The 25,813-nt window shown below is 34.3% G+C and overlaps 1 protein-coding gene across 1 annotated transcript in view; it reads right to left on the bottom strand.

The window, feature by feature from the left end:
• Positions 1-1,342: 1,342 nt before the first annotated feature.
• The window catches only part of LOC113502578, a 36,932-nt gene continuing 12,461 nt past the window's right edge, over positions 1,343-25,813 (bottom strand). The window contains exons 2-4 of the mRNA XM_026884196.1: positions 7,844-7,912; positions 2,022-2,206; positions 1,343-1,799 (exon numbers count right to left, since the gene is read on the bottom strand). Coding sequence (XP_026739997.1) covers positions 1,421-1,799; positions 2,022-2,206; positions 7,844-7,867 — 588 coding nt within the window. The 5' untranslated portion in view covers positions 7,868-7,912 and the 3' untranslated portion in view covers positions 1,343-1,420. The remainder of the gene's footprint in view (positions 1,800-2,021; positions 2,207-7,843; positions 7,913-25,813) is intronic.

Genomic DNA, 25,813 nt, shown 5'->3' with positions numbered 1-25,813 from the left:
GATGAAATTGTTATGGGACCAAATGATAGCTATTTCACTTGAAATAAAAATCGGTTCATCGAGTGTAAAGTTATGAGGTAACAAACATAAAAAATACGGACGAAAAAGAAAGAAGAAGACTCCTTTTCGAAGTCAGATAAAAAATATTAAGTACGTTTCCGTGAATGAAAGAGTTCTAATGTAAGATCAGGTTAGCAAATACATTCAAGCCCCCTTTGCCAACGAGAGCCATGCATATTCTGAATAATGGATACCGTTCGTAGGATTACAACTGTTATATGACTTTTTAAACTCAAACCTTGGAATGTTAACTTTAAATTTAAGATTACTAGTTTAGTAAAAATTAGAAATCAATTCAACCTAAAACAACCGCAGCCCAAAAAACCAACGTCAACAAAGAAGGAATCAAATTCAAATCTCCTTAAATTACAGTTCTCGATTAAGCAAGAGCAAACGGCAAGAAACATTGAACAAAATATGCATATGAACACTTAATATTAAAATGAGATGGTCTAACACGAGTTGGCTAGTAACGCAATTGCTAATAAAATAGTTTTAAGACGGCTATTACACATAAACAACTATGTCGGACCTTAAACTACGCTTAAAATATACAACAGTCTACATAGTTTGCTTACCAATGATTCTATATTTAAGAGCATAGGGCGTCAATATTTAAAGGCTATTCGTTAACAATCAAATAGTTTGTATCACCAACTTGTTGGTGGTCCGGTACTGAATATAGACCTTCCCCAAAACAAGAACATATTTCGCCTTCTAAATTGATTCTGGTCCGAATATGTATGTCATATCTCGTTAGATAAGTCCATATGTTCATGCTTGATTCATAGAAGAGTGCTATGGTTCAGTAATGTAACTCTTCAGATCGAGAAGAGGTTGGCGATTTCAACGAAGTTTTCCTCCAACTTTTCCGAATAGTTTAAAAAAAATGACAAAATCACATTGGTACGTTGCTTCCGCTGGGATCAATCATGCACCTTCTGCATACCAATCCATGCATAGAATCGCAAGGCTACGACGACATGTCTCTACATTATTTTATTTACGCGAATACTAAACCTAGATTTACTACCATCTACAGGTATGCATAAAACCTTGAATCATTATTATACAATCAAGATGTTACTAAGTAATTACGTTTTATAAGTGGTTATACACCGACAATGTAACAAAAACTATGACAGCCAGTGTATTTATTTTCGCTAAGTCATAATTATGCTTCATAGCGTCAGTTCTTCAACCTCACAAAGTTTTTGTCATGTTGTTAAAAACATTATTATAATACCGAGTCATATGATTACTATGCGCAAATAACCCGAAGAGCAAGATCAAGGTTAAATTAATGAAGAGTAAAAAAATACCTAAAATTACCTACGTTTTTTGACATGGTTAGGGGACGTTAAGTCATACTCACTTCCCGAGAATTTCTGATGTTCCGTCTCGTGGCTTCCTTCTCGTATTTCCATTGGAAGTCACTGGCAGAGTCCAGGTTTGCCACTCCCAAAACATTGCCCTCCAAATGATTGAGCTTGGCATCGTCCTGCTTGACAACCTTCTGCTCATTCGTGAAAGCAGGGAAGAAGTATCGCAGACCAATGCCAGGCAAGCTCTGGGAGCCAAGAATGGCTGGTTTGCCATTGGCTACGGGTTGGAGGGGTTGGACTGGCAGGTAAGAATTGACGAAGCGTTGCGCATTGTTCAGTGGCACTGGAGTAGATGGGGGAGAGCTGTAGATCACGTTGGTGTATCTTTGCTGAGGTACGAACATAGGAAGTCGCCTGTGAGAAGAAAAATAAATTATTTACATGTCAAAAGCAAGTTGAACTTCCGAAAAGGAATTTTGATAAAAAACTAGAGGGAAAAAAGATTGAACCGTGACTTTGACTTATTTAAAGAATTATCTAAAAATGTCTTCTTCATAGTTGTTTTCGTCAAAATTTTCAGTTCAGTATTTAAAAAGTGACATTATAGATTTCAAGAAATTTCCATTAAATTATTACCATTGAGCGTTAGGGTCAGGTGTATCATTAGTGCGTTCTTCCCAAACGGGCGCTGGATTCCGGTACGGCAACGGGACCGGTGGCGACGGTTCCGGCGCCGGCGGCTCGATGGGACCGTCCTTGGTGCCGAACTTCACCATGATGGCTTGTGCGCTTGATGCGTACAGCATCAGGCATGTTAGGAACTGTGGAGAAATCGACGATTTATATTGGTTAGCGATACCTTGGCGCAATTTTACCCGTATTGAACTTATCTATACTCTATACTAATATATAAAGCTGAAGAGTTTGTTTGTTTGAACGCGCTAATCTCAGAAATTACTGGTCCAAATTGAAAAAATATTTTTGTGTTGAATAGAGCATTCATCGAGGAAGGCTTTAGGAAGGCTTTTTTTTACTATAAACCATCACGCTGCGACTGATAGGAGCTAAGATACAATGGAAATTGTGAAAATAACAGAGCAGGTATAAATCATAACTTATATCTTCTACCCACGGAGACGAAGTCGCGGGCAACAGCTAGTTTCTATATACGCCTTCTTAAATATGATGAATTCTAACAACTGAGCCATTAAGGCGGTTACTTTTTAATCAGAAACTTTTTAAATATCTTTAGCTCAAATGCAAGAAGTGCAATTGTTGATTGTTGCAAAAAACTAAAACTCACAAAAAAACAAAACGAGAGCTCTGATTAGTTACTAGATGATGCTATACTTTGAGGCTAAAACAGCATTCAGCAACAATCAGACCTCTTAGAGGGCCTTCTGAAAGTGAGTACACGAAGCACACTTTTTACATACGCATACCTATTTATTCGAGCTTTAATAGGGATGATGACTGGGTATAAAAAGAAAAAATCTCATTAGTCACTCAGTTAGATAATTGAAAAGTATGAGACAAGTATTTTTTCCTTTTTCAGAAAAACTAGAATTGACAAAGATGCTTGCTCAAAGATGATTGACAAAGATAACTGCTTTAAAGTTTAGGAGGGCTTGTGACGTAACGATAGAGTAAAATTTATACTCAATCGTGACGTCACGCTTAAAATGAAAATACGTATCCATTATCTACAAGACGGAAACTGCAAAAAAAATTGTCATCATCCCTATTGCCATGTTTTGAACAAATTTGTCCAATTCAAATTAATGACAAACTACCATCGTAGCATAGCGCCTAGGTTTGTTAAGACGACTTGCTCAACTTATTAGCGACATTTATGTAAATGTTTTAGCATTAGCTTAAGTGTCTCTTGCCTAATATTTTCCTTGTATTTACATAGGAACAATAACTGTGAGTGAAGTGACTTAGGGCTTTCCGTATTTTGATGAATAATCAATTGATGACAACTGATTTAATTTGTTATGCAAGTGAGCTATTTGTGTTTTAGTCAAAGCAATTATGAATATCTCAACTGGTTTAACATTTTATGAAGGAATACAAGATTTGTTTTGTAATTACTACGGTCATTACTTCGACAACTTAATTTACATTCTAACCAGATATTGCACAGCTACCTACCCAAAAAATCCTACTTAAATTTTTTGACACAATTATAGACTATCGTCAATCGACAATTATAGTAACCATTAGGCCATAATTCATTCCAACGCACAGTTTTTCTTTTTTTTAACATTACCTACTGGTCTAATGTTTATTGGCCTTGACTGTTATTCGTGGGTTCGATTACCACCCAGGACAAATGTTTGTGCGATGACCAGGATCAATAATTTGTGCCTCTGTCTAATTTGTCTATAATACGTATGTATAAAAAAAAACCGGCCAAGTGCGAGTCGGACTCGCGCACCGAGGGTTCCGTACAAACCTGCAAGGTTTACAAAGTTCGTTCATTACGACAATCGAGTCATATAAATATATATGAATCGATTGTAAAACGTTGCTTCATGCCAAATTTCAAGATTCTAGGTCGACTGGAAGTACCCTTTAGGTTTTGATTCCCTTGCGAGTACTCGCGCGTTTCAAAATATGCAGCTTAAATTGCTGTTTCTTTTGATTGCGTTGACATAGAAGTTTGATTTTGTTACAGCTTAAAGGTATTATAGACCTGAATATTTGGTATGAATTTCAATTTAATACCTCTACGCGTTTATGAGGAAATAGGTAGTAAGTTTAAAATTATTAAAAAAAAAAATATTATGTGATGTAACTAAAAATTTATGGTTTTTGTCATTTTTCCTTTATCTATGGTATAAGACGTTGCTTCGTACCAAATTTCAAGATTCTGAGTTCACAGGAAGCACCCTGTAGGTTTTGATTCCCTTGCAAGTGTCGAAAATTTGCGGCATAAACGGCTGTATCTTTTGATTGCGTTGCCTTAGAAGTTTGATTTCAGCTTCAAGGGACAGTAGACTTGAGTAATAGATATAAATTTCAGCTTCATACCTCCACGCGTTCCAGAGAAAAAGGGTCTTGACAGACGGACGGACGGACGGACGGACAGACGGACGGACGGACAGACGGACAACAAAGTGATCCTATAAGGGTTCCGTTTTTTCCTTTTGAGGTACGGAACCCTAAAAATATATTGAAAGTAGTTTGTTTGTATTATTAATACTATAAGGATAAAATTATTCAAAATTAATTTGCCAACAAGTCTCTTAATCACTGCTTCCTATGTGGTTCAAAATATGCATAAAAAATAAAATGAATATTAATTACATTAAAACTATTTCGGTGGCCTTCTTACTTAATTTATTCAAGGAAGACCTTAGATGTAGAACGTCCTTCATAGTTTTTTAATGATGTTAAAACTTGTTTTAATTATATCATCTATCAAGATGTTCCGTGCATTGTGTGTTTTACTATGTGTTTCCTGTTATTTACCATAGAAAAGATGTATAATGAGGTTTTTGGTAAACGCTATGTTAATTAGAATTGTTTTATTGATGTCAGGTTCATTGTATCATTAAGATGTCTATATCAAACAAAAAATCTTATAGATACTCTCATTATCAATTGGGTGCAGACAACTCGATCTTCCAATGCGAGTGTGTAGCCATCACCCAGGCGGCCAGAGCTATAGAAAGGAGAGGGGTCCAGGACCAAGCCATCAGGATTCTCTCCGACAGCATGGCGGTTCTTAAGGCACTGGACAACTACATCATCACGTCGTCGCTGATACAAGAGTGCCACCAAGCTCTCGAGCGCATTGCTGTGGGCAACACGGTGACCCTGCAATGGATAAAAGACCACAGCGGATCTCTAGGAAACGACGCTGCTGATCAGCTGGCGAGGAGGGGATCGGACACGCGGATTTTTGGCCCCCGGCCATATCTGCCTGTCCCCTTTGGCCAGTGCAGGTCATGGTTAAGGCGACAGACTACTAACAACCACAACGACCGCTGGGCCACGGTAAACGGCTGCAGACAGTCAAGGGAAGCGGTCCCTATCCGCTCACCAAGACTGTCTCGCAGCCTGATTGGGCTAAAGCGAGTCGACTTACGAATAGTGGTGGGCTCGCTGACCGGGCACATTCCACTAAATAAACACCTTTTCACCATCAATGTTACAGATAGTCCACTATGTAGAGGCTGTCTTCAACATGAAGAATCAGCGGCACACGTGCCCCTGGAGTGCACGGGGGTCGCGGAATGCCGGGCAGGGATCCTCGGTTCACCGAGCTCCGTCACAGAAGCCTGCGAACGTCCCAGGAGACTTCTGCGCTTCTGGAGGGAGTTGGGATGGCTGGACTGACAGCCTCCCAAAGCCACCTGACGCACAATGGGCCGACTTGGAGCCTACGTGCGGAAAAAGGAGCCCACCACCAGCTCATTATCAATTATGTTTATCAATCGAAATGAAGTAAGTGAATGCTGATTGAGAGTAATGAAGATGAGTGGTAGAAAAGAGCCATTTACATCGTCAGTAAATAATATTAATATCGGTCATAATAGAATGATCAGTTAAAAATGTAATAGATTCTTTTGAAGCTAAATTTAATATAGGTAATGAAGTCATATTATTAAAAAGCGTACGTATCAAGATCATCATCTTCTACAACCTACAACCAGCGTCATCCGAACTCGACCTTAGACTTTTACAATGTCTTCAATCCATATTGCTCCCGCAAGGACGATGCTTCTTATGATATGAGAAGCCTCAAAACACCATAACTCTAAGACATTTTCTCTACTTAAAAGCAAGATGGTCAAGGTACCCAATAAAATTAACATCCAATATCACCGTTTTCAATGAAATTACTATAATCGCCTTAATATACTACTGCGTATCAGTACTTAATGATATGTTTTCTTCTCATTGACATTGAATAATGTTGTTTTGTCAAAGATTAGATAGCCTGCAGATGGAAAGCTTCATACGTTTAGGTGGTTACAGTAATGTACATACTGGTAAGGATAATTGCGTGGTTTAGTCATATACGCATCTGCGTAGCACACGCAGTGGCGGAAAAATCTTTGGAAATAAATTTTATTAAACGTGTGAAAATTTAAATTTATTTGATTGTATCTCTGATCATACCAGGATTTTAAATAATTTTACAGGCACGAGCCTAGCATAGCGGCCCATGCATGATTCATACACTGGCCAGCAAATAAATTGGGCCACTGAGTATCAAGGAAATCTGATTTGATGCTCTCAAAAAGAATCACAAGCCAAGAGTCAATGTTACACAGTTGTTTTTCTGTTAATTGCCTTAAAATTAAAATTTAAAATAAAGCAAAACAAAATAATATACAGCGTTCTTGTTTAAATGTTTTTGTTATTGTTTTTTTGAAAAAATTGTATCAGAATTCCATGATAGTCCAATTTATTGGCAATTCTCTCGCTTTTTAGAAGTTTTGCTTCTGTAAGTCATTTAGTCTGTGATTTGGCAGTCAAAGGTGTTCAAACCAGTTTTCGCTATGCAGCATCGATTACCGTACTTATCGAATCAGAAGTAATAGCCAATATTATGGTTGAATTACACTTGTATCGCACACTACCTTGCTGGTAGTGACACTTTTATTATAAGGGTTAGGTACTGTTTATTTATGTGGCGAAGAAAATCAATGATACCACCAATTTTAGTGTGAGAGCTTAGCTAATAGAATAATATGCATAATGAAAGTTGATTGAAGAAAATTATATAACACCAAACCAAAGTTTTGCTTTGTTTCTTCAAAGATCTAAACGAGCTTTGTGCAACGTTTAAAAATTCTCAGTTTATTTCTCTTTTCATCGTTTACCAAGAAGTTACAAAACGCCAAGTTCAAAATATCTGTTAAACTGTTTTAAAGTGTCTTTTTATAATGCAATTGTTTCATTCATACTAATTGCATTTTTAATTTAAATTCAGTCATTAAAGCGTATCAGATAAGATTTGATCTATTTTAAAGTGACGATAGCACAATTCCCATATACTTACTTATTACTTTATAAAACTTTCCGAGAGTCGACTTCATATTAATTAAAGCATTCATCAAATCTAACATCTTCATCTCTCAGCCTTGACTCATTCAGCTCAATGCTTATCTTTCCCACGCGAACATCACTTGCTAACCTGTTGCATATTAATCCTAGTTCTTTACAAACTTTTATATATGCTCTCAATATTGCACATTTTTTAGTAATGGTCGCCATTGTCTAAAACATTGAATATTGCAGCCTTGTTAAGTTTCCAAACTTAACAAGTGAGTTATCAAAACATCTGAACTATTTAATTCAATTTGAACATCAAACAAATTGATCTAAATTGATGTCTGATATCAAGCAAATTGCTTCGCAGCGTTCTGTCCGACAATCTTAATTTAAATGTATTCAGATAACATTGTATCGGTATTAATCTATGAAATCGTTTTACATACCTGTAACCTCGCGGAGAATCTCATGTTTGTTTGTTACTGGTTGTCTACCTTGACATTCGTCACTGCTCCCTGTAACAACATCAAAATAAATGAGTATAATTTATCTGATGAGCACTTCGTTAAATTTCACGACGCAAATAAAAGTGCCTGAATTAAAATGAGGACATTGCAAGGTACAAGACAAGTACATAAAGCCTAAGTACGAGATTTGTATAAGTTGTTATGAAATATTGAAGGAAGAAAGGTGAACAAGTTGGCGTATCTCGTACGCATCACAATGCTACCAGTAAATAGAGCTTGGCATTTATTGCAGCCTGGCAACAGGCTTAGTGGACCGTGTTGCAATCGCTACACTAAAACTTAGCGATGACACGGTTAGTAAATAAGTAGGATCTGATAAGATCGGTAACAGTGACGATACGCTTTCAAAAAGCTGACCAAAGTCCTAACACTAGTTACAAACACATCGCGCAACATTTTTTGCTTAATCCAAAACGAGAGCCTCAAAAACATATTTATGTAAGTTGATCTTTTGTAAGACCCCATTAAATTTGAAAACAAAAAGATTTAATGTAATACTCCAACTCTCGACATGTCGAACGATAAGTAAGTTTACCATTAAATTTCACGTAAATAAAAAAAAGAATAAAACAGATAAAGTATTGCCGAAAGACAAATGCACGCATAAATTGATGTATATAGCCGACATAATAAATCCATATTGACACAGTTTCTGATGCGGTAACTTAGCCGTAATTTATTAACATTCGCGTGAGTTGCACCATAATGTTTAAGCATTTTGATACATAAAGTATTGAGAACAAACGCCCGTATTTCGGCTCACGACGAATATTCGTGCCAAGAATACACATTATCGTCTTCAATTTCTCATACACATTGAATTGTTGACACTATTTCTGGCTTAAGCAACTGTTGTCCATATTAAGACCTACATTTAGCATTGAATAATAATGTTTAATACATTAAATGCTCTTGAAAAGGAGAATCGGCAAATAAATTTTATTACCGCGAAAGGCCATCGATTCCATGTCAGGTTTTTGAAAGATTAAGCCGATTACACACCAATGAAACTTACTCGTAATTTCTTTTAAAATCTTTAATCAATGTAATTGACAGTAATGTGTTTAAAGAAAGGTTTCTTTCAAGAATGGTACTTGTTCATGCTGTTTAAAGTAAGGTCAAAGTAAATTGTTCGTATTTTACAATATTTCGTGTACGAGTTCGTAATTTGCATTTTTATTGTTTGATGTTATGAATTTGAATAAACGTAGAATAAGACTTGTTACATTAAAGTACCGTTTGCAAAATATGAACCGCTAATCATTTCGTTACCTACTTACATTTGAGATCTTACTCGTTGTGTGTATGCTCGTTTATCGCCTTACAACAACCGCAAGATTTGCTCAAGACCAGTAGAAATTACAAATATAAAGCAGTTAATTTGCAATTAGTTCTGCAATTCGTAGGCTGGTCACGAGTTTGATTATCGTAATCAATAAAAATAAGTAGACCTTGCATTATTTCGATGTACAAAAGTTTGGAGTTACTTCAATTTAAGTACAAGTATTTTAAGTAGGTATATTATTTTTTTAAAAGACTCATTTTGACCAAAAGCTAGGCTAAAAATGGGTTATAAAAGCTCCATGATTAGACACTTAGCTTATAATTGAATGATTTTGTAAAAAAAAAACAACATATGATACGGTTTCACACTTCACAAATTGTTAACTTAGCGTGACGTCATCTAACAATAAATCACATCTAACCCTTTTCTCACATCACTCAACATCACCCTTTACAACAAACACATGCAAACACAGTTTTTTTCCGATTCCCACAGTCAGCAAAATTCATCAGCAATCTGGTAAATTGGCCACTTCATCTAATCTAAGCGTTTAATAGCTATTTATATTCACAACGCCTAATCACAAGAATTTGCCGACAAGATTTACGAGTACGAATCATTATCGATTGGATCACATCTTACGCGTTACTGGCGCGTCGATGTCAAACGTCAGTCGACCGGCGAGATGAGATAAATTGAATTAATTTTATTAGTCAACGCCATGTTTAGTTACCAAACAGAGCTGCAACTGCTACGAGTAGTTCTCTATTACCCTAAATGTATTGAGGAATTTGTCATAAATTTTCGCTTACTTTATTCGTAAACGGCGTCTTTTGAACTATAAATCAGGAGCCAGACTCCTTGGACGAAGGTAGGTACCTACTTGTAGTTGTGAAACGGTTTTTGCTGCCAAGTCGCTGGTTAATTTACAATTGCTTGTGTTAATCCGACATTCGACGCGTGCCATTTATATTGCGGTTGTGGAGAAAATGTTTGCGGTTGTACTTCGATCATCTAAAATGTTTTGTTACCGCAGATATATCAATATTCTATTGTTATTTTGCGTTTGTCAAATGAGGTAGTATGATTTTCCTTGAACTTCTGTGTCAGATAGGGAATGTCAAATGAGTAAAAAATTCCATTTCACATTAGTTAATATTTAATTATTTTACTTAACGGTCAATTATGAATAGGACTCGCGATAAGGTTTATGACGGTAGCAACCGTTGTTTAACCTAGATTTTAATATTCGTTCTTTTTTATAAGGGCGATAAAAATAAACTATCCAAAATATATCACAATTCAAGATTAACATTTCTTGTTTGATAATTTATCACACTCACTTATATTTAACTCTGACATCGACATCGACATCGAAACAATGGAAAATAAAACACTTTAAATGCAATTCGATGCAAAGAAAACGGGTCGCAATTACGAATGTATGTCAATGAAGTACAGTGACATTTAAATGAATTAATTGAATTACCCATCAATATGCATAGGTATTCAATTGTTTTCTTTGTAACATTCCTCTAGGAATTGCACATATATTTATTTATAAATCAGTTTCAAGTTGCACTTTTAAATTTAAACTTTATGTTTATTTAAACAAGGTTGAAATTAGACTGCGGGAAATATTTTTAAGAATACGTAATATTTACACATAATCGATATTTATTGACCATTGAAACAACTGATTTAATCATAATTTGTCGTTAAAAGCTGACATAATTATGTGTAAATTTTCTTCGTCTTATTTAACCTTTAAAAATCAGAAGCTTTAATAAAAACTGAAAGTAACAGTACATACTCATTTATCTAATTATCGTGTCATAGTAAAATTAATTCAACAAAATCTCTTCTATTTTGAATTGTCGGCAAAACTGGACTCTTCACAACTTAGTAATCCTAAATGAAGTGATTTATCAAACGTATTATACTAAGACGTCTTCATTATTCATACAAAACAACAACTTTAATAACAAACACAGCTTCTATATGATTGACAGATATTCCCATCGCATTAAAAACCTATTCAGACGATGCGAGATTTATCGACAAGTTGTAGTACATTACTGGCTAAGTATTATCTTTTATGATAGGTTAGTTGCTTGACTCCGCAATGTATTGCAATTTAGTCGCTAGTTCCAAATGAGATTTGATTCGATGCGGTGCGAAACTTGTTAGCTGGTGACAGTTGCACTTCTATTCAAAACTATTGGGTAATGTACCTACGTGGGTAGAACAGATTTACATTACCTGTTGTGACTAATGTCTGCTGTTTGTTACTTGACGCACTGTCAAGGCACGGAGCCAAGGGAATAGGCCAATTATTTTATTATGTTTCATGTTTGATATATTAGAAACTAGCTGTTGCCCGCGAATTCGTGCACGTGGTTAGAATTTTCCGTCTTTTTACCACATTTTCCATTCGCTCCTATTAGTCACAGCGTGATGTTATATAGCCTATAGCCTTCCTTGATAAACGGTTTATTCAACACAAAAAGAATTTTTCAAATCGAACCAGTAGTTCCTGAGAATAGCCCGTTCAAACAAACAAATTAGTATAGATAATTTCACTTTCATTGTTAATGAAGTTTTGGATAGAAAGTTCTCGTAGAATGAGACCCTTTATTTTTCTATAATATCCTGATATTAACTTATGTCACTTATAACGCGGGTCTTCTAATAAGTATATCATATAATAAGTATGTCGATTTGCAAAAAAGGTTTGGTTTCGTTCCAAGGTAGAGCTGAAAACGTCTATTTTTCAGAAAATTAGAGAAGATAATACTAAGGATACAGAAAGATGCTTTTCTCTTGCTTCTCTTAGTTCTGAACACTAGCCGTTAGCTAATGAAACAAATCTCTTTTCTGCTTTCTCTCTTTACAAATTCTGCAGCTGGATAACAACTCATCGGGTTGTACAAAATGGTTAAAAGAGTCCACATATGTATGTGTAATTAATTTAATCATATCTTGATTTATATTACGTATGAGTCAAGAACAATTTGTCTGTAACCTAAACACACCTCTTGAGCCTCTGAACGCCTATGAGGCGTACTACAATAAATAACTCGAAACTCATTTCAAGGTGTAATATTTAACGGCTAATGTCGGAAACTCGTTAACAATATTAATTGGCGGTAGGATAGAACACAATAAATATGAAAGCCTTCATATATGATATGTTGCTACGGAAAAGTAAACATTTATGACTATGGATGTGTGTAAAATGTTTTACTCTTTGATATAGGGTTAGTAGGTCTTTGGTAAAAGGAAGATTTTTTAAAGGAACCTTTATTTCTTTCTTATTTTTTTGTTAATTAACTATGATTCCAAGTGAGCCAGGATAGATCTTAGAATTTTTTTGGGAAGCCCTCTTTCAGCTTTGGGACCCAGGTAGACCTAAATATTTTTTGCATTTTTCCACCTGAATTTATATTAGTTATTTTTTTAACAATAAAAGTTGAGCAGTCTACACTCTTAAAATTACATATTCCATAATTTTACATTACTGAAACCGAAACTTTACATAATTAAACTAACCTCACGTACATATCTACTTCCGTAGATATTCATTTTTAGTACTTACGTACTCACACTTCAATCTTCCATTCGCTCATTACTCTGTGAACATGAGAACAACTTGAGAACTTTACACGAGACGTAACATAACGTAACTAACAGGTAGAACAAGGAAGGGTATGTCCACACGATACGCCCTTTCTCTGTTCGCGTTTCATATTTATTGTAACATGACAGCACTTAGTCATTTGATATTAAAATGCGAAAGCCTTTTGTAATTGAATTTTCTTGTGAGGTTATATTACAACGACATTGCTTAGATTGTTTTTAAGATTTTATTCGAACGTTTGCTCTACATTCGCGTTCATTTTATGTAGATTTTGTTGTACTAAGGAACAGGTGTAAATTCTGAGACAGTCAGAAATGATTTTAATCAAAATTATATTTTATAGAAAAACGACAAACAATGTTTCCTTTTGCTCCAAAAACGGTATGATAATGATTAAAAGTAGAGTACGCACGGTAGACGAAACTTAAACATTATTAATTACTTCTCATTCATTTGTATTGAGATAATCCGTATATAATCGCACCTAATACACCTGACAGTACACGAATGACTAAATGCTTCAACCATCCCACCTGTGTCCGATTAACTGAAAATAAACACATTAATTAGTATGTGCTTTTGATAACTGAACTTAATGCATGTAAATAGTCCGTCAATTCGTCAGATGACGTCACTCAGGACAAGGCTAACTCGTCAATTCTGCCACAGGTTGGTTTTGCTTGAAACTATGTGTCAAAGTAAATTAGAGCAGATTTAGAATTGATATTCCATAACAAATAAATGCCTGGTTTTACAAGCTGCTTTGCTTAAAGGGCTTTGCTTGAATTGGGATAACCGTGTTTTTTTTTTCTTCGGAACTGAATTTAATTACTAAAATGAGGAACATAGCAATAAAAAAGGGACATAAAATACGCTTATATTTCCCATTTTATAGTAGGTAACTTATAGTAACTTTCGTGAGCGTCAGCTCATAATTAAAGATATGGTTTCGTCCCAAGAATAGTCGAGCAATCCTGATAAATACGCTTAATTACACCGTCGCATCATTTAATCATACACCTGTGCCTTCATTTCAAATAAAAACAGTTTTATTTCAAAGAAGCTGATTTCCAGGCATTTTTTAATACGTTATAGTAATTTTAATGAGTCTCTGTCTAGATCAGAAACAAGTGAAAACCTACGAATGGAAGAAGTTTTAATCAGCCGTGGGACGGCACAGTTTCGATTTAATAAATGACTAAAACAATACAAAAATGACGTATTATTTTTATAACAATTGTATTTAATGGCGAGCTATAAAAAGTTTAATTAATATTGCAAAATAAATACTTCCTATAGACGAGGAACTACATTATGACATCAAAGCATATTGTTTTATCTTTTTGAGAGACGTTTGCTTTATGACAACATAGGCGTAGCTAATAGCATACTTTACGCTTAGGTCACGTACAACGATGCCTAATGTAGCCTATCTGTCAACGTTTCTATTAAGCCTAGGCTTTAAATCTAAGTACCGTCATTAGAACTTGAGAACATAAAAAAGATAAAATTAGACCTTAATTATACATGGAATAGATACTAAGCCTTACAAAAAGGACCATAAAAAATCTAGTTCACAGTTCAACCTTGTCATCCTTACAAAGAGCGACATGCTTCAAATAGTTGCGGTATCGGCGTTTCAAGCGTGCATCGTGTATGTAATGTACGCAGGTGCGTTAACGAAGGATAATCAGATATTTAAATGAGTACATCGCAATCAATGCGTGGAACCCGATGTATCTGATACAAACCTATTCTGCATGTAAAATGTGTAGAGCCCTTACTTTTTGTCGACATTCCTGAATAAAATGTAAAAAAAATCAGGTATACTTATTTGACTCGCTTTGGTTTTAGATAAAAGTAAAATTGGAACAAACTAAAATAAAATGACAGAAACAACATTTTTGAGGGGTCGGAACTCTATTAATAAGACTCTCCTCTCTGTAAGTCTATCACCAAACTGTACATCATAAACCTTGATAGCTGGACAGTTTAAATTTTCACATGATGTTCTTCTGTTGCGGCTGAAATAACATTTAATAAAGATGCTCATTATTTTTATTCTAGGTATAGTACGTTTTTGTGCAAAGTGTTTCTCTTTAATCTAATTATACGGGACCCTCGCTGTCCGACTTTTTATTACGGTTTTGCGATACTTACATTTATATTTTACGAAAGACTTGTTAAATCTTAAGTCTCTTGACCCTTCAATGTCATTTAAAATTTCTTTGCGTCTCAATACACGTACATTTTGTTTGATTGACATGAACAAAAAATTCATAGTCAGCGACATTTTTTGTACAGATATTAAATTATCGAACGTTACGAAGGCGTTCAGAGCTTTGATATTTGATACATTGTGGTTTTTCTTGGTATCAAATATCAATATTTAATATACCTTTGTGATACCTACATAATTATTAATGTTACTGTAATGTTATTAAGTTTTACCTTTCGTATCGTTGTATCGAGATTTTATATTGATTCGAATACCTTTTATAGTTTTTAGTATTAACTAAATATTCGGTATAATTAAACGCTGAGCGTTTGCTAAAAATATTGAGATTTCCAATTATGTCAAAAAATATCTATAAAAAAAAATCTTATCGCTTCCATGGCACAAATAGTAATCAGCTAAACCAATGGCAGTAGCATTATCAAGTTCTTTTAAAAGATAACTATAAGGTCTGCTTCAAAACGCCAGTTTTTTATTATGTAATTTGTATTTCTAACCAGTTCGTGTAATAATAGCTTTTTTATTTGATCGCTTGCCAGGTTAATGACATTTACGTCGAGGTAAAATAATAGACTTTGATTATGGATACTGTATTTTAATTACACGTAAGTAGCATAATGGCTTTATTAACGGTCATCCAGCCTTAAGTACGCTGCAAGGTCAAACTATCCTTGCTTACGTTATCCAAGGCAAGCACATAAATATTTAACATCTCCTTTAATATATGTAAAATTGCAGATTTAATCGTAATTCTAGTCAACACATTGCCGCTTAAGGGATGTTAACTTAATAGCTATTTTATTTATATGACTGCTACATGTAGAGAACTTAGAATTATGGCTGAATGTTTAATTATTTTGTTTAACTGTATCGAGTTTATTAATTAAATTAAGTTGTTATTGCTGAGTTGATTTATAAATACTGATTGATTCGCAACTGTCTGAAACTATTTAAGGTATTCCGTAATATTCTTATTCTTCTTTTATGGCTGATGTTTTCATTTTCAGCCTCATAATTATGAATCTGACCTGGAATAACATTCCCTTAAAAAAAAAATTGTAGTGCCACTTTCCTCGCGATATTTTCCTTCGCCGTTTTAACGAAATAATAATTACTTTGTAACACGTAAATGAATTCTCAAATCTATTGTCGTGTGATTTTATTATATTAATAGTGTGTTTATCCTAGTTTGTTTCGCTGAAAATAGAGTACGAGTACATCCAAGTTCGAGACGACCTCCGTGGTCGAGTGGCCTACGCACCGGTTTAAAGGTGTCGCTAACTCTGAGGTCTCCCGGGTTCGATCCCCGGTCGGGTCAATGTAAAAATTGACATTTCTACATTGTCTCGGGTCTGAGTGTTTGCGGTACCTTCGTAGTATCTGAATTCCATGACACAAGTGCTTTAGCAACTTACTTTGGGTTCAGAACAATGTATGTGATGTTGTCCGCATTTATTTATTTTATTTATATTCTAAGTTTTTGGTGACCTGTCCACCATCAAAGCGTCAAAATACTTACACATACATATACCTATGTACAAAAATACTCAACGACATGATAAAGGTTTTATGTATTGTCATTTCCTAGATTCGTTCTAGTTGAAGATATTGCACAGGTAAAGCGCATGTAATCGAGTCTCATTTCACGCGTTAACTTTACGACCTCCTTGGTGCTCACGTGTTGCTAGCAAATGCCACATAAAACATTATGTACATGTATTATGTTTTAGTGGATGGGAAAAAGTTGATTCGTAGCAGATTATTTTTTACAGATCAATGATTATATTTTTTCTTTAAGATTTTTTCTCAGCAAATGTAATTTCAAATACGAATGCAGAACTTTGCTTGAATGGATGCAATTAGGTAACAACTGGCTGGTCTGATGAAAATTAAGGTCTAGTTCTTTTTATGAAAATGAGTCATACTCTAAGTATACAAAAAACGAATAATGAAAACCAATTAATCTATAAGGAAATTAACTATACCTTGCCAAAGCTTTTATAAATTATCTAAGTGCATAAACGGTAATCGTAGATACAAGAACAGTATCGTTAATCATTTTAATACACCATTATTTGTAAACACCTAGTTAAACTTGAATAACTATAATTAAAGTCGTACTGTTATGTTTTATAACATGCCATTGTTTTAACTCAAGTGCATATAAATACTGTTCATAGATTGAAAAGATGAGGAAGTATTTCTTATTTATTTATCGTGAATTAGCGTTTAATAGTAAATGTTATTAGTACATCCGTGGTAAACAACTGTATACTCGTAGCTTATCTGGAGAAAACGGCTAAACGGTCTTAAGTTGAAGACCAAATGTGTATTGCTGTGAGCAGATAAATGCGTGGCCATATGTAAAATCCAATGTGAAGGGAAATAAGAAGCACAACTAAACCGCAACCGTTGACTTTTCCATCTGTTTCAGAATATAAGAAGTATGGATTTAATTTGCCGAATAAAAACATATAAAGAGGTTGATAACAGTTTATTCAATGGTACGTTGCTCTTTAGCTTTGAGAGATTTCTAGATTCTGAAAGCAAAAACTGGTTGAAGCTTGCAGTCTTTGGGAAAGCTTATTTAAGTTATTATCAGTAGATTTCAACTGAATGAAACTCTGGGTTCCAACTTCAACGCGTTTGTACAAGATTGTTCTAATGTAAGACAATCAACAATTTTCATTACGGAAATCACCGTCTAATCAGTTAAAGTATAGAGACATCAATTTTTATTACAAAATCGGTATACGAGTCAGCGGCGCCCGCGCAGTGAACTAGCAACCTATAACGATTTACGCTCTATTTCTGATCTTTGTACCTCACATCGTCTTACAAGATTGCAAACGATACGCATTTGTAATACTTCCGCGTCAGTTAACTAACTATAGTTTACACCTACGCGAGTGGACAGCAATATACATTATGTTCACTGGTCTTGGCCGTCTTTACAAACCTCTTCCGTACAAATAAATTGAGACAAGCAGTCCATGTAATTATACGGTCCATTAGATATATTGATATAAGAAAATGAAGATCAATTTAATCCCACTCATGATGCAACGCTCGTTTGCAACTGAGCCAAGTCTTACGATGCGAATGGATGGAATAGTTAAGGCGAATTTGTTGAACAATTGATGAGTGATAAACCGTTCGATCGGCTATCTTAAATAAATTAATGAATATTGTATATATTTTATTTGCGGTCATAGCGTTAAATTCTTGTAAATTTTGAGCTCGGGGCCAAGTTCTTAAATAAATAAAATTGTTAAATTGTGACTGAATGAAATAAACCAAGAACAAAATTGTTTTTATTTTGTTCGAAAAATAAATAAATAAAATTTGAATGACTGGCACCTAAAACCACAAAATATACGTCGTACGTAATTATACGTCTTTTCTCCGTAATTATCTTCGACAACTGTCCTGATTGGTTTATCTAATCTATCTATCTAAAACGAATACTCCTTCTGTGACTCTTCTTTAATATAGGAAACAATAGAATCACGATTGAAAACCAACATGATTGCCGAACGAAACCTAAATCAAATTAAAATTACATTGAACCTTCGTATACCTTACAAATGCCAAAACATGTCCAAAGAGTATCGTAATAATGATGCTTATTTGTTTGTAACACCAATCTAGTGTTAATAGGCCAACTTTAATTACCCCTAATCAATTTCCCACATCTCAAACATTTACATTAAGGGAAAACCGGTATAAACATTAAACAATAGACTGGTTAATAGAACAGTGATTTCATTACTATTAGAATAATGTAATTGCATGGGAAAGATGGGAAAATACTCAATTGTACGTATGGAAAAACTAGTGTGAGTAAACAGGTCTGAGAAGTAAAGAAAAGGGTTTGTTTGATGCGTGATTTAATCTATGAGGGAAATAGGTGATCATTTATTAAAAATAATGAAAACGTGATTATAATAATACATAGATTTAAAAAATCTATTAGCCCACGTTTTAAAATTTCACACCATTCAAATTCTATCAAAATGGGTCCAGCCTTTTTATAGTTGCCAATTGCTTTGTCATCGGGTTTAAAGCTACGCTGAAAATGTCAGCCTGCTAGGTTATAGGGCAGTGCCTCAAAATTGTGTTGCAAAAATTCAACCGGAACGGAAATATAGGTACCTACAAATATTTTAAAAAAATACAGATACTAGTGGTAAACAAGTGCCAGATTAAAACCTATACGGACTGTGTTCTTTATTTGAATAGAAGTACTTATAATCAATAGATTCGGTCGAATGCGATATTGACTGTACTGAATCATTGTAAGATCGAAATTTTTTAGTGTCTGTATCTTCTTAAGATACTACTAACTAAGACTAAAGAATTTCGAGCTTTTTCTTAAGAAAAAAATCTCTCTCTTCAAGGTTATTTTTTTGTTTTTCAATGTGAATTAAAAATATAAGTCGGTGACCAGACAAAAGTTCGTTGAACCTTGTATTTATCAGGAAATATATGCGATTTGGTGATTAGCAGTTCTGAAAAAATGTTTTACTATTACAATTGTGTTCGATTCCTTCCTTATAAGTAAGCTACTATTATACTCTCGACAGGATGTATAAGCAATTATACAATTCATAGCGATTGAATACATTCCATGTAAAATTTTAAGTATAACTTGTATAGGTTAATTACAGGAAACCCATACTTAAAGTATGAATAACATGACAATATGCCGCGTTACATTTTTTTACATTTGATACATGTAAAATTAAAATCCGGTTAATGGGTGATTCTCCAGAAAAAAATAACACAAGTTACCGTCGTCATTATCCTCACCAACTGGTCTAAGTAACTGTAGTACTAAATTTTTAATTTTTTTAAGTCATCTATTAATAGCCTGAGTATTTTACGAACTTGGATAAAAATAATATAGAATACATCAATCTGCAGTATCAAAAGTGTGGTGATGATAATGACGTTTTTAACTTGTTTTACTTTTTTTCGGAGAATCACCCTAATGTGAGTCGGGTTCGCGGCACTAAAGATAAGTACAATAGTAAATCAACTTTATCACAAAACTGATCGTTTAAAGTCCATTTCAATACAAAAACCGAAGGACTTTTGACTATTTAACATATTTTTTGCATTCGTCTAATACTACCTACTGCTAAAGTTAATTACGACCCACTTAAATTTAATGCGTAACAAAACAAAACGAGAACCAACTGCCAAATTCACATAATTAATTGGCAGGTTAGCAATCTACGACCATATACACACGTCACGTCTAATTGCTAGGTAAGTAATCTACGCATATATGTATCAACAACACACGCAGCAAAAACGCGTAAATTTCAATTTTAAATATCGTATACAATGCGGCTGTAAAAAGCCTTAGAATTATATATGTTAGCACGTTGTTGTATCTGCATACAATCGAGGGAAGGAGGCAATTAAACAGGTACACAATTATTAGGCCGCCGGCACATGCGGGTTCACGGTCAGCCCGGTCTTGCATAACAAATGATGCAGTAGAAAACAAATAAAACCGATAAAAATCTTGATACACCATAAATCTTTAGAAGGTTGGATTTTGCAAGTACTTGTGAATTCCAACTGTTTAAATGTAAGCAACTAGTGGGAACTGCTTTAGTAACGGCCTATGAAATAGCGACTATAAATTAATTTATCTTTCAAAATAGTGGTGTGTGAATTTTTGAGATATCAATTAGTGGATTAGCTGAGTTAAATTATGAAACTTCATTAATGTTTCTCGCTTATTTAGACGTTTCCATTTTTAAGTTGCTTTTTTTACGGACAATGAGCTCTGTTTAATAATTCACAATGCATTTGCATTAACAAACACTGCATCTTTTTTTCTTATGAGTAGAACACTTGAGTATTTATTCTTAATTAAGCACATGAAATCCGTTTTAAAATAGATTATTTTGATATGAAAAAAAAGATTGTCTATCAACGTTAAGTTTTTAGGCGGTTCTCAAGTCGTTTGTGTTTTTTATTTTAGTTACCTCAGGATTTCGAATTGGATAAACATAATATAATCAACTTTGGCTTTTGGCTCAGTAGCTTTTTATTTGAAGTCATTTTTTTTTGTTAACACTAAATTACTGTAACGGGAAGTAATTTTAATTAAACATGAAAGTCTCTTTTAAAAGATCAAATCAGTAAATTAAACTTAAAAGTATTAACAGTCAAACACGTTGCTAAGTAAACAAGAAAAGATAAGCGTCTCCTAAGTCCTAACGCATCTCAAATATTCTAGACACGATAGGCATCGCGCTTACATAAGAGCCGCTTTAAATAGGTGAGCGATGTCGTTGACATGGGAACTTCATCGTTTTATCGATGACGCAACACTCGATGGAGGTCAAAGTGTAAAGTTACGTGTGTGTCTCACGAATATTTATTTAGTTGAGATAGGTCGAGGAAAATCTTTCGCGATAGTGTGGAAAGTGTTATAGTTTGGCTTCCGATTGTAGAGTAAGGAAAATCGGTCAGCGGTGAATAAGCAGCTCTGGTTTAAGCAGCAGAAAGGGCAACAGGGGAGGTGTTTTTGGTCGGCGGAAGTCTGACTTATCCCCTCGCTGAACCTTCGGCGTGGGTTGAAGTCATTAGCTTTTCACCCCGAAAAAAAAAGCATCAACTTCAATGAAAAAGTGGTTCTGGCTGGCAAGAGTTCCCCGAACGAAGAAAATCAATGAGGATTGCAACGAGGTCACCAAACAAAACAAAAAAAGGTCAATGATATTGCGATTAATTTTTATTATTCGTTATATCCATCAAATTGTAATCGATTTTTGTGTTTGACAAAGAAAGAGAAAAACAGGGTTTAAAAAATAATTAAATACAGCAATCCTAAGAAAAAATATTCGAACAGCTTTATAAATAAAACACTTGAGCTTTTTATCGTAATAAATAACGAACAACATGCACAATCGTGTATTACTGAAATAACCTTTCTATTTTTTACAAAGAGGTCAAAGATGAGCGAGCATTCAAATAACTTGTCAATCATTGAGACATAATACCTAACTATCTTTAATACTTGTATAATACTTGAACACTTTGAATACCGTGTTTGTATGTCATGTGAATGCTGACGGGACCACAACCTTTGCAACCATGTATCAAAGTATTATCATCATACAACGGACGTCAACAATACCAAATCGTGATGCGACAGCTCGTTAATGTAACTTGTACCTAATTAAACAAATGCCTCAAGGTGTGTTGTCGTATTGTCAAAATAAATTGTAGGTACATATTACTTGGTACTTGTCCTATAAAAATTCTCGTGTCATGTGTCAAATCCTCAGTAACTGTTGTAAATAACCGAAATAATTTAATTGTTATACGGATATATTATATTTAAACCTTATTTGTGATAACACTTAAAGCAGTTAATAACTTCGCAAATTTAAAATAAAGTGAAAAATAAAATAAAAAACTAACTCAAATCCTCGCAAAATTAAAACATCAAAATAAGGATGTTAAAGACAACGCTTGATCGTGACCTCTAGACTAACCAGGGTATAAAACATAAATATTATTGCAAAAAGAATATTAATATATTAATAATAATAGAATGTATATTTCTCACACGGAGGCAACACTATCAAGGTTGTATAACAGCAAAAGTATTAAAAAATTAACTAATCATAGTCCTTAATAGTCCATAATCACCAAAGTATTTACATCTATAATAGAATTGCAGAATTAAGCGCAATTTATCATATTTATAGAACCAGTACTGTGCGGTACCGCATAATTAAAATATTACGTACATCGAACTTTCACCTAGCTGTTAAATCTAATTTATGCGATTGGAGTTCACTTAATCACCGGACCAAAGAGTCCGTATTGCGTTACAATAAACGAAAATACAAAAAAGGGCACGTCAAATGCTTTATTTTCTACAAGTTAATGAGCAACCTATATTGGGCAATGTTGAATAGTTAATTCGCACATTGTAATGGATTCTAATTGAATCAAAATTTAAATGGGCAATTACACATTTAAATACCTATTAATATTGACTAGTATTAACAGTAATGCCTGATATACGCCGAATTAAGAGCTTCCTTTAAGCGCGGTTTACCGTCACGTCGCCGCGTGCGCGCGCCGTGCAATACTCACATGCTCATCGCGTTCATTCCTCATTTTACCGTAACATTTACGCAACCTTTGACTTTTGCAACGATCTGTTTCAGCCAAAACCATTCAACTTAGTTCCGAACTGTTACACCATTGGCGCAAGGCATCAGTTTACACGCAAAACACTCGCTTATGTAAACTTTGAGTAACATTCGTCTAATCTTTTAGATGTATCATAATTGTTAAAACTGAGTGGTCAATTACAATAAGGATCGGAGGTGAATTCAACACGTTATGACATTCTAGGATTTAATGAATCGGCATTATAACTTATTGTTATAGTCAAATTGAGAATGTATGTGTATAATGTGGGTGAACGACGGACACTGTGCAATGAGTGAATTAAAACACCTGTTACATATTTACGACTGTTGAGTAATCTGGTCTTACAAACAATGAGTGAGCAATGTCATGAAGATTTGTGGATAAACGACGGCTTTGCAGTGAGTTAAGACTCGATTTTTACTTGTAATAGTACAATGAACCGTTTTTAAAATGTATATTATTATCTTATGTATCAATCACGTGAAGAACATTGTCCGCCGTTTTGAGACAACTTATATTTACTAACCAGCGTAGCTCATGGATTCACGTAACATATTTTACAAGAAAATACACATAGACATCCACCATTACTTACTAAAGATTACTGCTTCACTTACTCATAAAGGTTTGTATATAATCACGCATCGTTGGAGACTTAGTCTCGGCATCGGAAACTACGCGCCTGAAGCGCACGCCACGTAATTAAACTACCATCACTGCTCGCAGATACCATCTAAATCCGTACGACCGCCCTTGGACCTCACTAACTCAACATAACAACAAAACATCCATTTCTGTAGGTAATTGCGCAAATAATTGTATCCTGGAAAACATTCCTAACAAATAATGCTTGGAATGATTGTATGTTCATGCGTCGATGCGATTTTCTCATGTCGAATGTTTATTTGCAACTCCGGTCACGAATATCCCAAAGTTTAGTTCCAATGTATTACAAATATCGTATGCACTTATATTATGTGATAAATATTACTGCAGTGATGAGTTTCGAATATTAGTTGCGTCCTCATTATTTTAACACGCACGCTTTATTACCACGAAGGTTGTTTAATGTCAATTTGACCATTTAGACGCTAACTAAGGTATTAAAGGCTGTATTAAATGCAATTATATCGGATATCTGTTATTTATAACTCTTCGTGATTTCGATTTGCAAAACGTATTATGCAGATGGACCCTATTTACATTTTAATTTTTATTCAAAAAATGTATGCAGTATATATCAGAGAACGTTTTATTTTAGAATCGAAATGTCTTATCTACTATTTATGTATCAAGGAAAACGCTATGTTATCACTATATCTACTTAAAGGTGAAAACTCTAAAACCAGAAATACCTGAATAGGGTCAATGGCAATACAACATCAAGCCGTGAAATAATTGAATTACGATCGCACTCGATTACAATATCGTTTATGTAACAGTTGTTTATAGATTCATTCATTGATTTACCGAAACTATGCCAAGTAGAGTGCGTTACTCAAGAACGTTGCGCGACAAAAAATACAAAACTCTCGAGCAGAACAAGAGATGGGTGATTTGTTTTTTGTTCTTTATTAGGCTTTGTTATCGCAGCTCTATATGTGATACACAATGGTACATATTAATATGGTTTCCACACTTTCAGCATCATTAACAATTCACACTTCAAAGATTTGTGCTCAATCGATTCTGCAGTAAGTGTCTACAGTAGTCTTCTTTTGTTATGTTTGATGTTCAAGCTTGTTCCAGATTTCGCTCTGAGGTGGCTAAGCATACACTTAAGGAATTCTAATTTGCTGGATTCTTTACGATAATCATTTGGTGTGTGACAGTATTCGAACCTACGCCCTTCGACGCTACTAGGCCACTAGGCCCTCACTGCTGCTATAATAATTATAATGTATGCAATAATGCCATTACAGATTTAAAATTAATCGTCGTTTATATAAAGAAGATACTCGCTTATTATACAGAACACCTTGGACTTGATAACTTTTGATGACACTATGCAAAAAGGTCTTAAGATCAAGAATATTCAATCACATTCCCATCGACGGAATAGCATCATCATTACGCGCGGCCTGTGTGGGATCGGATTAATAACGGTCATTAACGGAAAATCATATGTCATTTTATGAGAATATTAAATTTATGCGTAAACACTCAATTAAACTTCATGCATATTGGCATGTCACATTTCATTAAAAAAAACTAAACAAGAAAACTTAGCGTATAATTTATTTATTTTGCGCGTAGTGAAATAAATATAATTAATAATGTCCACAGAACAGTATTTGCTACATACGTAGGTGAATACTTATTACAACTTCATAAATAACATCAAAAATTCTGCACGGAGGTTGATCATTTATTCGTTATCATAAATCATTTAAGTAACGGCGAAGCTATCATTACAAGAAATTAATACATACCTATAATTGAAACTGACAAGTATTATTTTTTCATTTAAATCAAAATAATTACCTATATTAGTAACTTGTAAGTGTGTGTAGGTAATGTTGCACAAGGTGA

This window comes from Trichoplusia ni, chromosome 17, assembly GCF_003590095.1.
Source record: "Trichoplusia ni isolate ovarian cell line Hi5 chromosome 17, tn1, whole genome shotgun sequence".
Taxonomy (NCBI): Eukaryota; Metazoa; Arthropoda; class Insecta; order Lepidoptera; family Noctuidae; genus Trichoplusia; species Trichoplusia ni.
Note: the sequence above shows the minus strand (reverse complement) of the source record. Positions and strands in the feature narration are given on the sequence as shown.